General features: G+C 30.9%; 1 protein-coding gene across 1 annotated transcript in view; it reads left to right on the top strand.

Moving 5' to 3' along the window:
- The window catches only part of LOC139492827 (uncharacterized), a 75484-nt gene extending 63481 nt beyond the window's left edge, over positions 1 to 12003 (top strand). The window contains exons 13-21 of the mRNA XM_071280981.1: positions 1933 to 1986; positions 2356 to 2513; positions 2844 to 3048; positions 3444 to 3563; positions 3776 to 3930; positions 6444 to 6563; positions 8980 to 9094; positions 10744 to 10837; positions 11618 to 12003. Of these exons, the coding sequence (XP_071137082.1) occupies positions 1933 to 1986; positions 2356 to 2513; positions 2844 to 3048; positions 3444 to 3563; positions 3776 to 3930; positions 6444 to 6563; positions 8980 to 9094; positions 10744 to 10837; positions 11618 to 11753 (1157 nt within the window). The 3' untranslated portion in view covers positions 11754 to 12003. The remainder of the gene's footprint in view (positions 1 to 1932; positions 1987 to 2355; positions 2514 to 2843; positions 3049 to 3443; positions 3564 to 3775; positions 3931 to 6443; positions 6564 to 8979; positions 9095 to 10743; positions 10838 to 11617) is intronic.
- The last annotated feature ends 954 nt before the right edge of the window (positions 12004 to 12957 follow it).

The following is a 12957-nucleotide window of genomic DNA, read 5'->3' as shown; positions in this document are numbered from 1 at the left end:
CTTTTTTATTACCATCACCAAGTTTGTAACTTATGATTAAACTTCTGTTCTTTTGTCTAAGGGAGCTACCATTTGATTTTTATGGGGGGGGCTAGGATGAAAAATTTTGTCCTGCATTTTTTTTAGCTGTAATCTCTGTCCTGCCTTTTTATTTTTCACTCTGTTCGGTCCTGCCTTTTTTTTTTTTTTGGTTTATCCTGACTTTTTTTTACCTAAATTGTCGTCCTGACTTTTTTTTTTTGCAAGTGTCTCATCCTGCCTTTTTTTTTATTCAAAACTCCTGTCCTGCCTATTTTTTTCAAATTTCATCCTAGCCCCCCCATAAAAATCAAATGGTAGCTCCCTAACGGTACTATCCTGTTCCTTTGCATTTTTATTTTGATATTAAGATAAAAGAGGTATTTATTTGTTTCTTGTCATGATTTAAAGTGTTATATATATGCATTGTACATGTCAAAATGCTCTGTAAACACATATTAAGAGTTATCTGGTATATCGTATAAGTCATGAGAATTAATATGATAGCTTTAAATGTTTTGGCTTCACAAAATAGTTGCAAGCTTTCCAATTTAAAATTTTGCAATAAAAACGGTCTGTTATCAAACTGGTATCAATCCGATTGGAATGATCCTTTTCTAGTCTACCAGACCTGTTCACTAATAATTATACTTAACTATAGTATATATAAAAAAAAGAAGATGGGGTATGAATACCAATGAGACAACTTTCTACAAGAGACCATTTGACACAGAAATTAACAACTATAGGTCACCATACGGTCTTCAACAATGAGCAAAGCCCATACCGCATAGTCAGCTATAAAAGGCCCCTAAATGACAACGTAAAACAATTCAAACGAGAAAACTGACGGCCTAATTTATGTACTAAATAAAGAAACACAAATATGTAACACATAAACAAACGACAACCATTGAATTAAATGTCCTGACTTGGGACAGGCATATACATACATACATAGGCGAGGTTAACCATGTTAGCGGGATCCACACACCCTAACCTGGAACATTGGTATAACAGTACAATATAAGTATACGCTTTTTTAAAGTTATTATTAATAATTAAACAAATCAATGAGTTCCTTTCAGTGTTTTGCTTAATTGTTAAACGATTACTCTTACTCTACTCGAATTAAGTTAGAACCTGTATGTATTTATTTAAGGTATACATTAAACAATTGACTAAGGTCATAAAATGTAAACGTATTTGTTAAGATGATGAGATTTTAAGAATATAAATGTTAAAAAAATGATTTAATTGTTTGCCCCTTTTGTGATTGGAGACGGATCACCCCAACTAGATCACCCCAGCTGGAGTTTCCTTGTTCTGCATGCTTTCCTTTGTTCTGTTACTTTTTGGTGTGAATTTTACATGTACAATAAAACTTAGAGTTGTTTATACGGAGAAGACTAACTTTCAAAAGTCTATGCTGGAATTCGAACTCAAGACCTTTAGCATATAAACCCACAAAACAAACACATACACCAGGACGACTGGATACAAACTCTCAGTAATTTAATATATTTAAAGGAAGTAGATAACTCGCCCCCTTTTAAAAAAAGCACCGAGCTCTAGTACTATATAAGAGACAACTGTCTTTAATAAGTGGGGTAAGTTGTGACGAATAAATTCAGTGGTTTTTTTTTAATTTTCCATTGTGGGGCTATGTAGTATTTAGCAACTAATAAAGTATATTATAATCGTTGTGTGACGTTCTAAATTTGGGTTTATGAATTGTAAAAGTTTTTTTCATCTAATCTAGAACAACTGGGATGTAAAAAGGTTATCCCACTTGCACTTGGTGTGTCAGTGTAAGATAACCTCTAACGTCCTCATAGGATAACTATTACAGAGCATTAGGTGTTAAGCACATATCGATGCGTTATTGATGCTCGTTTCATCTCAATATTCCAGGACAAAGTGAACAAAGTTCATATGCTGCAGTAATTGGCGGAACTATCGGCGGAAGTGAGTACCATTACATAAAATAAATTACATAATATAAACAGCGGGTCTTACGACGATCAAGAGGCCGGGAAAGGAGGGGGTTAAGAAAAGATCAGTTTATTTATTGAATGTGCAAAATGCTTGGTTCTATTTTCATATTCAAATAAAAAAACTTTTACTTTGCATATTATAATCAGTTTATTATGGACAAATATGAAATTAACATTAAGACAAATATATAAATTTATACCATAAGTATCAGCCATACAAAGGAGAAAGATTATTCGGGCTTATTCAACCACATCATAGTGTCTGCACCATATCAATTTGCAAATGATAATGGCATAATAATTTTTTTAATGCAGTTTTGTTCATTATAATTTATTTCAGTACTGTTTCTCCTGTTAGTAATAATCATTATAATACTATTATGGAGAACTGGACGACTTTGTGAACCACGTAAACAGCAACAAGACAACGATAAAGCATTTGTATATTCGTCTGGTTTGCCAAACAAACACCAAGTTAATAAATTGACAGAATACAATGTAAGTTTATTATACTGAACATTTCATTTTAATATAATCTTATGCAGTCTGAAGAGTTAAATGGCTATCTGTGACATGGATTTTCTTTATTAAAGGTTAATGACTATGCCATACCTCATAGAATACAAATTGGATACAAGTTATTTTTTACAGATTTTCCACAGTTACTCTTTTTACAAAAAGTTGGAAAATACATATTTTTCAAAGGTAAACAAATCTGTTCAATTCTGTTATATAAGTTAGCTTCACGCATATGTCTATGTAGATGTGTATATACGATAAATACAGGTAAAAATATATTTATGAATATATATTTGTGGTATTTTACAGAACAAAACATATACGAGTGATGATGGAATGGAAGATATTTACTTATATGGGGGAATGAAAATTGATAACCCTTCATGGCTTATACCACATACTAAAATAGTCCTTGAAGAGAAAATAAACAGCGGTAGATTTGCTGATATCTTTAAAGCTAGATATGACACCAAACAGAATGACATGACAACTGTTGTTGCCAAAACATTACAAGGTAACTAACGTAAGAGACTCTCTTCATGCTTAAAGATATGGAGATAGATTTAAAAACCATTGTCTATAAAAGAACCCGACAAAAAGACAATGTTACGAAAAAAAAAGTTAATTGGCGGTCGGCGATTATCTCTAAATATTTCAAACATTTAACCTTAACACCTTTGTTTCTTTCAAAACAATACAAGGATTTCCAAATTAATTTTTTTAAACTATACGATTTAAAGTGATGAAAATTTTTTAAATTAGCGGCACAAAATGTTATATGACACCAAATAGATAGAACCAGAAGAATTCAAATATTCGAATAAAAAATTAAAATACAAGACAAGCGGACATTATTTAAAAAAGAATATAAAATCATTTAAAACTGCACGTCTTTTTCTTTCTTTGAAGCAAACTACAATGACGACACTAATTTGGTAATGATGGCAAAAATTAACTTCTTTGCAACAAAAGTTGGCAAGCATCGAAACATTCTTGGATTCATTGGAGCTGTTACTGACAACACTCATCGTAAGTCGAATTTCAACCAATTTCAATTACTTAAAGTGAATTCCCTTGCTTAAATTTGTTTCTTCTAATCTAGCACTTTATTTAATTTTTTGAAATAATTTCCTCGATAGAAGGATTATAGAACATAAATCTAAACAGCATTTTATGCATTTCGTGTAAAATCGCTTACTATCCAATTCAACAATATTTGTGTAAGTTTTTGTACTTCACAGTTGGACCTTATATGGTATTGGAGTATTGTGAAGAAGGAAATCTAAGAGACTGGCTTTTAAAAAAGAAGGATAAAATAGGAGATGAAATGATAGAACAATTGTTTCAGATTGTGTTCGGGGTAGCAACCGGAATGGAATACTTGGCTTCAAAAAAGGTAGTTAATATAAATTGCAGAGAAAGCTTTAAACAGAAATACTGCGTTGTACTTTAACTGCAGGATAAGAGAGAAAATGCTTGCTTTATATGAAAATCTTGCATTGTCTTGAATGTTATTTGCAGTCTTTAGTGCTTAAGGTAGATCATAAGTAAATCTTTTTTGAGACAGAATTTTCTTATACTTAGCCAGAATGGAGATTTTAATATGCTCTTTTCAAAAATATAATAAAAAGTAGGGGTCACCGTGCTAATTTTCAAGCTATGAGTCGTTGAAAATTGCCTAAATTTGGTTAGATTGTTAATGGAAAAGCACAATTGTGTGCATAAAAAATAATCTATGAGATAGAATTTTGAAATAAATTGTGAAAAGATAGGTTTTGTAATATGTTTTAAGAAAATAAAAAGAAAAACTGGTGTCACCCAACTTGTTTTCTTGCTACAAGTAAAAAGAAAAAAAATCCCTATCTGTCCAGTATAAATTTTTTACTAAAAGAGTTATCTTCCCTTAAATGGCTCATTTGATAAAAATGATTCAAAAAGCAAAATAAAATGATATTTGTTTAATTATTTTGAATTATACAATAAATTGCCAAGTTTTCTTTATATTATTAAACAGTCTAACCATCAAATTGCAAATCTGTCTCCAAATTTGCAGATTTAGGCAAATAACTAGACCGATATTTTTTTTGTGATTGTTCAATCCAAGATGGCGGTATACCATGAATCTACCTTAAAACCAAATCGTATTTATGCAAAACTTTTAAACGTTGAATCGGATAACACCAAAATCAACGCTTATGTGAGGTCGACAATCCCCGGAAGAAACTCTTCAACAGAAATATCAAATTTATTATTTTTTAACTACATCAGCGAAGGCAGTATTGAAATTGTTACGTCAGACGAATGTTTCGTCTATATCAGACTCATATATGGCGATCGAATCAGATCAATATGCAAGCCACATCAAATGTAAAGTTTAAGAGCATTTAAACCAAAAATTTCGAAAGATTATTCCAATATGACTAGGGCAATATATGTCAATGATAATAAAAACCTTAGTATTTTTAGTATTTTTAGAATAAATTAATGCTCTATACGAGTAAAATTACAGAAAATGATCATGACAGCAAAACGGTGCTGACTACTTGGATGGTAATACACTCGGTGTCGAAACACCATCTACCAACGACATGGGCCCAGCGGGTTTTAAAATCATCAAATATACCAGGCTTATAACTTGTACGACGAACGCGCATTGGTAAAAGAGAGTCACATACAAATACAATCCTCTGTGTTCGTTCATTATCAATGTATTGTGACAAGAATTTTTCATAATACTATTATGTTTGAACAGTAATTGTGGGTATTTAGTTAGAAATCACGTTGGTAGGAAATATATATATGGTAACACAAATACTCTCTGTCCAGTTTGGATGGAGGAGAGTTTTCAAATTAGCTCTTAGTTTACTCTATCTTATGAACTGAAGTATGTGTTTCTCCTCTCCATTTTCAAGTATATTGAATTCATAGTTTATTTGAAAAAATTATACTTACGCTTTGGCCAGGAACAGTGGTGTATATATTGAAGCAATATCTTCTTTTTATGCCCCATCTAAGATAGTAGAGGGGTATTATGTTTTCTGGTCTATGCATCCGTCCGTCCGTCCGTCCGTTCGTTCGTCCGTCCGTCTGTCCCGCTTCAGGTTAAAGTTTTTGGTCAAGGTATATTTTGTTGAAGCTGAAGTCCAATCACCTTGAAAGTTAGTACTCATGTTCCCTATGGTATGATCTTTCTAATTGTAATGTAAATTAGATTTTTTACTCAATTTCACGGTACATTGAACATGGAAAATGTGCCAGTAGGGCATCCGTGTACTTTGGACACATTCTTGTTCTTATATGTTTTTGCGTTTTTGCAAGTTTTGTTGACATCCAAGTGCTACTATCGTTTTTTTCTTTCAAATAATTCTCTGTTACATTTAGTAAGCTAAAATAAGTATTGGATACTAAAAGTAAGTTTATTGGAATAACGAGATAGAAAATTACAAGATACTGGATTTAATTAGATGGTCTGTTATCGCATTTTTCATATATATATGTAATATACTCATCCTAGTGCACGAAACCAAATATTGCTTAGTCAAAATATCAAACGTTAATATGTTTTAAACCAGTGCATCGAGTAAGAGGGTTACATCGATCTAACCTAAAAAGGACATAAAAAAAGAAATATTTTCAGAGATCAGACAAAAACACTTCTTACGATTTTCCTAAGGTCTTATCATATATACCTGAATTTAACAGTATTGGTTAAATGCTAGTTAGTATCTAAAATTGTCACACAAACGAGAAAAAAAAAACACTTTACAAAATTACTGAGTCTATCGCACCCGTACCATATGTTGTTGTACGATTTAAAACGATAATGTGTTACCTTAAAAGTAGATAATACAAACAACATTTACTGCCTAAACTTGTATTACATGAGCATCGCATGTCATTTCTAAATAGATTGTTCACCGGAGATTGGCTGCCAGGAACATTTTACTTCCATTTACATTGATACCGAAGATTTCTGGATTTGGGCCTACACCAAATGATGAGACAAAAGATAAAAATGATACAACAAAGGTAAATTTTTCCCAGCTTATAAAAACGACCTTTGCATTGATAATATTTTAATTGAAGGGTGTATTTGTTACTCTTTCAGAACAAAACTTGAAATGCTTTCAACCTCATTATGTTTGTCTAAACATTACCTTTTTCAATGACTTTCTGATTGTCTCATTTTTATGCTCCATTTATGGGCATTATGTTTTCTGGTCTGTGCGTCCGTGATATGATCTTTCTAATATTAATAGGGCATCTGTGTACTTGGGACACTTTCTGGTTTGTTTTTAATTTCATTGCAGCTCAAAACTAACATCTTATGAATCTCACCAACAAACATATTATCACACCTTTAAATATTTTTAATTTTTTTTCCATTATGATACATGCCCAGGTATATGTATAACTAGAACTCCTGCTTTTTAAAATTATACATTAACATCGTATAAGTTGATTAAGTATTTCTTTTGGGTTTATTTCAATACTAAATTCAATACACGATTTTACTTGCGTTAATAATATAAGTCTCGAAAAAATATTGTGTTTCTATGCAATAATCTTTATTCGGAATGTCTCGTTAAACAATATGGAATTCAGTGAAAATGAAGGAACCAGATATATACCACATCATTCACGAAATAGAGCTTTCTTACAAATTGACGAAAGGTACGTATTCATGACGAATCATACGAAAGACCCGTTTGAGGGATCCTTTATTTTGACTTTTGAATTCTTGAACTGTATTAATAATCAACGCTGTCATGGGACTTTGTTTGCGTTTCGCCTCAATGTTTACACTGCATATAACGACATACGTCAAAAGAGAACTTTCAGGCGACATAGGAATTTTGTAACGTACGATGTAAAACCAAATAATAATAAAACCAATGTAAAGGAGACCACTCAAACAAATTTTCTAAACATCGACTTGTCAGAATAAAAAAAAAGCTCTGAATAATTGGTACTCAACCCTCCAAAAATTGAAAAATCGGAAAAAATTACACCCAAAAAGTATGTCGGGGCTACTATAATCATATTATAGTTATTCAAATGTCATATTATAGTTATTCAAATGTGTAGTTATTCATACATGTAAATAATCAAAATAGAACCATAATGAGTTGATCTATAATAAGAATTCATGGGCAGATTTTGGAGTTGGGTGTACCGGATTTGTCTATTCTCGCAGACATATTCCTAGCCTCCTTTTCAGTCAGTAATTGGTTTATTACTAGTTGGAAACAGACTAAAAATAATTTCAAGAATACAAATGCAACGACAATTTTAATTTTTACGGAGGGGGGAGGGTGGGGGTAAAGTTATTTATTCCGTTTTACATTTGATTCCAGCTATCACAAGCGTAGCAATAGTTTCTGCTTAACATTTAAACTCTAATTGAATATAATGAAAACTTTATCACTAAATCATTTTCTTTTCCTTATCCTAGATTTTGTTTTCATATTTTTTTATTCTTTGATGGTGCACGTTGACAATTTGTTAATGGCATATTTAAATGAAATAAAAATAATTGTGAAGTTTGCAAGTTTGACGTTAAATCTAGAGTATCATACTGCAAGAATGTCATTAAAAAGTTAATGGTTTTAACATTTAAAAAAGCATGCCTGAACAATTCCCGCGCATACGTGTGTAATCGTGGTTACATAAGCAACGTTTTAGACTATTTTTCTTTATTTACAGATATTAAATGCATGTTTTATTTTCAATATGTTGATATTTTTAAAAGCTAAATTTGATTAAAAAAAGAATGCAGTTTACTGGATAAAACATGGACTCTGTGTTATTGTGGGAATGCAATACATACTCCCTATACGTTCGTTCGTACCTTTCGTCAATGTGTAAGAAAGTTTTTATAGGAGATTTAAATAAAAACACAAATCCTTTTCCTTCATTGGTATTAAAATAAAAAAAATAACGACGATGAAAATCTTCCGCCTTTAACCTGGATACGTGATAAACTTCCCAAAAATCGAATCGAAGCCAGGTCGACTTGATATTTGGGTAAATATTTTCTGAAGTGTTCTTACTGCCATTCGTTTGTATATGGCATCTGTAATATTGTGAGCAGGTACATTCAAGCAAATGTGTTAATCAGATGTTTATTTATAAAATATCTAATACATACTGCAATAATTCTCATCAAATATTAAAATTTTTACAGTAGTATACATACAATGAAGCTTTATGATACCAAACCGAATACATATTGAATGTGTATGGTCCCGCGAAAACTTTGTGCAGTGCCGGGTAAGGCAGCAAGTCTTCTCAAAGTTATTTACATTATAATGTATGACATTATGATGTCCTATCACATGAGTCACCTACCTTACCAGATACATATCCTCTGCCCAATCTTATGGTTTAAATATATCTAGTGAACCAAATATACAAGCGTGTGTTAACAAATCATATCTTACAGGAAAGAGTACCAGTAAAATGGATGGCACCAGAATGTACCTTGTCTACAGTTAATGCAACCACAAAAAGTGACGTTTGGTCATATGGAATTGTTATGTGGGAAATTCTAAGTCTAGGTAAAACAATGTTTAAAAGTTATTTTTACTTCCTATTAAAATCTAATTCTGACTTTCTGCAAATTGAAAAAAAAAATAATTAAGTCTTGAAAAAAGTCAAGTGAGAAATGATGTTGCTTGTTTATTTCTAAATTAAAACTTTAGATTTGCAGATAACTTTACATGTTTGGTTTTAAAGGAGTACAATTTCTTTTATACTGCAATCAGCTATTTTACTATACAGATAAAGCTATACGTATAAACGTAAGCTTTATACGCCAATGACCTCAACTTACCTGTAAGCCCCGCCTACTTACCGGAACTACTGTATTTCATCAACAACGTCACGTCACAACCATGACAACGTGTAGTAACAATGGTCAAACTTTTATGAATTTAAACTTGTTATGTCTTCAAATTGGTAATTTATATACCATGTTTATTAAATGTTATTAATTATGTTCATTTCCCCTGTTTAATTCATTAAAATGTCTATGTCTTACCACCTGGAATACGGTCATAGGGAAATATCCCAAAATGGTACCCCAAGAGGGAAATTCCAAAAACTTTTTTTTAAGGGGGTTCGCGGGTCTAAATCATTTATATAGGATTTCTCTATATTTTTCTATAAATGAACTTTATCTTATAGTTAATAGAAAAATAAAATAAAAAAGTGGGGTCACCGTTCATTTGCGCTCACAATCTGCCATCGAAAGAAGCATACATTTTGGTAAAGGTGTTTTTTTTTCTGTTGAAGTAATAGGAGAAATAAAGGTAATATCGAAATAAAATAAAGAAATTTATTACAGAAATCGCTAAAATTTTACAATAATTTAGTTTAAGTACAGCTTATATGGAAATTATATTAAAAAAGATAGGTCACCGATGATTTGAAAAAGATATTTCAATTTTAGAGCCAAAAAATGGCATTTTTCCACCAAAGGGAGATAATTTGGAACTTTTTCAATGATGTATACATTTTAAAAGTCATCAGGGGACAACACGAATTGATTGTTTTGAATGATTTTTGTACCATATGATAAAGTAACAACTACAAAAGGAAATAAATAACATTTGTAATGAAAAACAAATGTTTGATTTTTTCCTGAAATTTTTTTACCCTCGAGCCTCCTTAACAATATTTGATACATATTTTTTTTTTTTTAATTTTCTTATCAATTTCAGTATAAAAACAATATACCTATAGTGTCTTGAAATATGAAATTTATTTGTTTTCGGCACGAAACAGGGGAAATGCTCGGTAGAACCTCGCATTTCCCCCGTTTCTAAGCCTCATACAAATAAATTTCATATTTCAAGACACTATACGTATATTGTTTAAATATTATTATTTGATTTGCTTAAACGCGAGATCGTTCACATGGATTATATGTGCTCGATTCAAAGCGGTTGGAAAACAAAATCAAAAATGAAGTTGAAGAGTATTGAATACCAGAAACTCCGGAACAATTTATGTTCATATATATTATAATAAATTTTAATGCATATGTGTCTTCTAAAGTAATCAGTTATATTCGTATACTTTTTTTATATAGCATTGTTTGATTCATACATATTCTAATGTTATCTGTATATTTGTATGGTTTAAGGAACTTTGCTGTTTTTGATGAAGAAACTTAATACAAGATGTGATATTTATATTTATTCAGGCGAAACTCCATATGGAGGAATTTCCAGCCGCAATGTTCCAGACAGAATACAGAATGGACACAGACTTGAACGACCTGAGTATAGCACAGATACGTACGTACACGTTATCATTGTTTTTGTTATTGTCTATATGTTAACTGATGATTCAATCAAGATGAGCATAATACATCTTCAATTTTGTATTAACAAGATTGCTTCAAAACTAAATATTAACTTTCATTAATGATTCAACAAATAAAAAAAAGTATCTTATAAGTAAGTAAGTAAGTAAATTATATATAATAGTGACATGTGTAAATATGTACAAATTAAAAACATATAATGGTAAATATTAATACACCCGGCCCAATGAACCTATAAGTCACCTTAAATGCAATTGAATAATTATAAAACAATTATATCACGTTCTAAGCTTTTGCTGACGTAAGTAATTTTTAAAAATATGTAAACATTAAAATATTTGTTATATGTTTTATATTTCGTAGTAAATACCCCTTTAAAAAAATACTTCCACAAAAGAACATTTTTTGGAACACACATAACCTAAAAACCCTAGTTTAACTTACCATTCAATAACCATTCATAACAATTTCAAATACTCATTATCGTGGATTGGAAAAAATGTATTTTTGTGGACATCTGGTTTCTTGGTTTTAGTCTGAAATTACCACTATCAATAAATGGCGTTTCGATGGTCTGTTTTCTCACATATATGTACATAAGGTTTAGTCGTATGTTTTGTTTTACATACGGTATAGTCAAATGTTAAGCATCGGAGTAATCTTTTGCATATCAGTCACCTCAATTTCTGTTCTTCAAAATATGAGTGTTTGTCTCAATTAGAAACAAATAACATTATTCTTACTCTTTTAGGCACTACAAAATAATGAAAAAATGTTGGAGTTTTAAACCAGAAGATCGTCCAGCATTCAAAACCATTGTAAAGGAATTCGACAGCACATTTCGGACAACCCCATCTGATGCTTATTATTATGAAATGCAGAAATGAAAAACGATTTTTTAGGGTAGACACACAAACACCTTCCTTCGTAAATGTTATAGAAATGTCTTTTTATGTTTTTGTCTAAACCATTAATAAATGTTTTCAGTTGTAACGGAGAACACATTAGAAATTGTCTTGATTGTTATTTTATTTAATGTCACTCGCTGATTTTTATGCTTTGTTTTTCTACAATTTGTGTAAGCGTAGCAATTTCTGTAGTTTTGCTTTGCTTAAATTAAAGAACTTTGGTTGATAACTTTTTGTTGCTTTTTGACAAATACGTAAGTCCTGAACAAAATGTATAAAACAAATTTCCCAGTGCACTGAACAATCCATGGATCTTGATATTGATATCCCTCCGGAATCTTGATATCTATATCTTTAACGGAAAACTTAATATCAATATTTATGATAAAAAGATAATTTATTACCATCTTATCTATTTTTAGAAAATGACGTTCCATTTTTACCTTCTTTTCGATTCTATGTATCTCAACTTTTTCGATTCGCTTGTGTACGTATTTGCTTTTAACAAAATCAATCTCTGTAATACTGAAAAATTATAACACCAGGAATTTTGATATCACAAACTAGTCAAAACATTTACTAAATAACTCCCTTGATACAAGGACATCCTTCGTAAATTTAAATCAACATGCAGACGTTTTAAACGTTTAGATATTTCACATCCAGTCTTTTATGGTAATACTCTTTACAAAGTACAAACATGTCGGCATTTACCTCAAAAGGTAACTTAACCTTTAAACAGAGTAATTTAGAAGGGATAAAGTTACGATACTGTTGTTATGTCGGGACTGATGCTCTATTTTGGAATAAATATCTCTACTGGATTTACCCTTCCGGAACGTTCATTCAAGTCATTTTAATGTCAAGGATGTATGAACATCTAAATGCCTGATCACCTATTTCACCAAATAGGAGCTAAATAGAAAAGCTCAATTTATCTAATGTCAGCTTTATTTTAAGGAGTTTGAACATAAGTTTCTTTAAAAAAACACCGGGAAATTAAAAAAAAAAACACCAAATGATTGATACTAAATCACGTCAACACCAGAGTACAGAATATTGCGATGAGTATACTCGTAGTCCACATGTAGCCGTATTGACCACGTACTAGAAATTCAATTCATTAAAGAAAACATCACAGCTTTGCTGCAAAAATGGCATCTTTCTATAAATACGTTGTCTC

The sequence above is a fragment of the Mytilus edulis genome, chromosome 1, assembly GCF_963676685.1.
Source record: "Mytilus edulis chromosome 1, xbMytEdul2.2, whole genome shotgun sequence".
NCBI lineage: Eukaryota > Metazoa > Mollusca > Bivalvia > Mytilida > Mytilidae > Mytilus > Mytilus edulis.
This window is presented reverse-complemented; position numbering and strand designations above follow the sequence as displayed.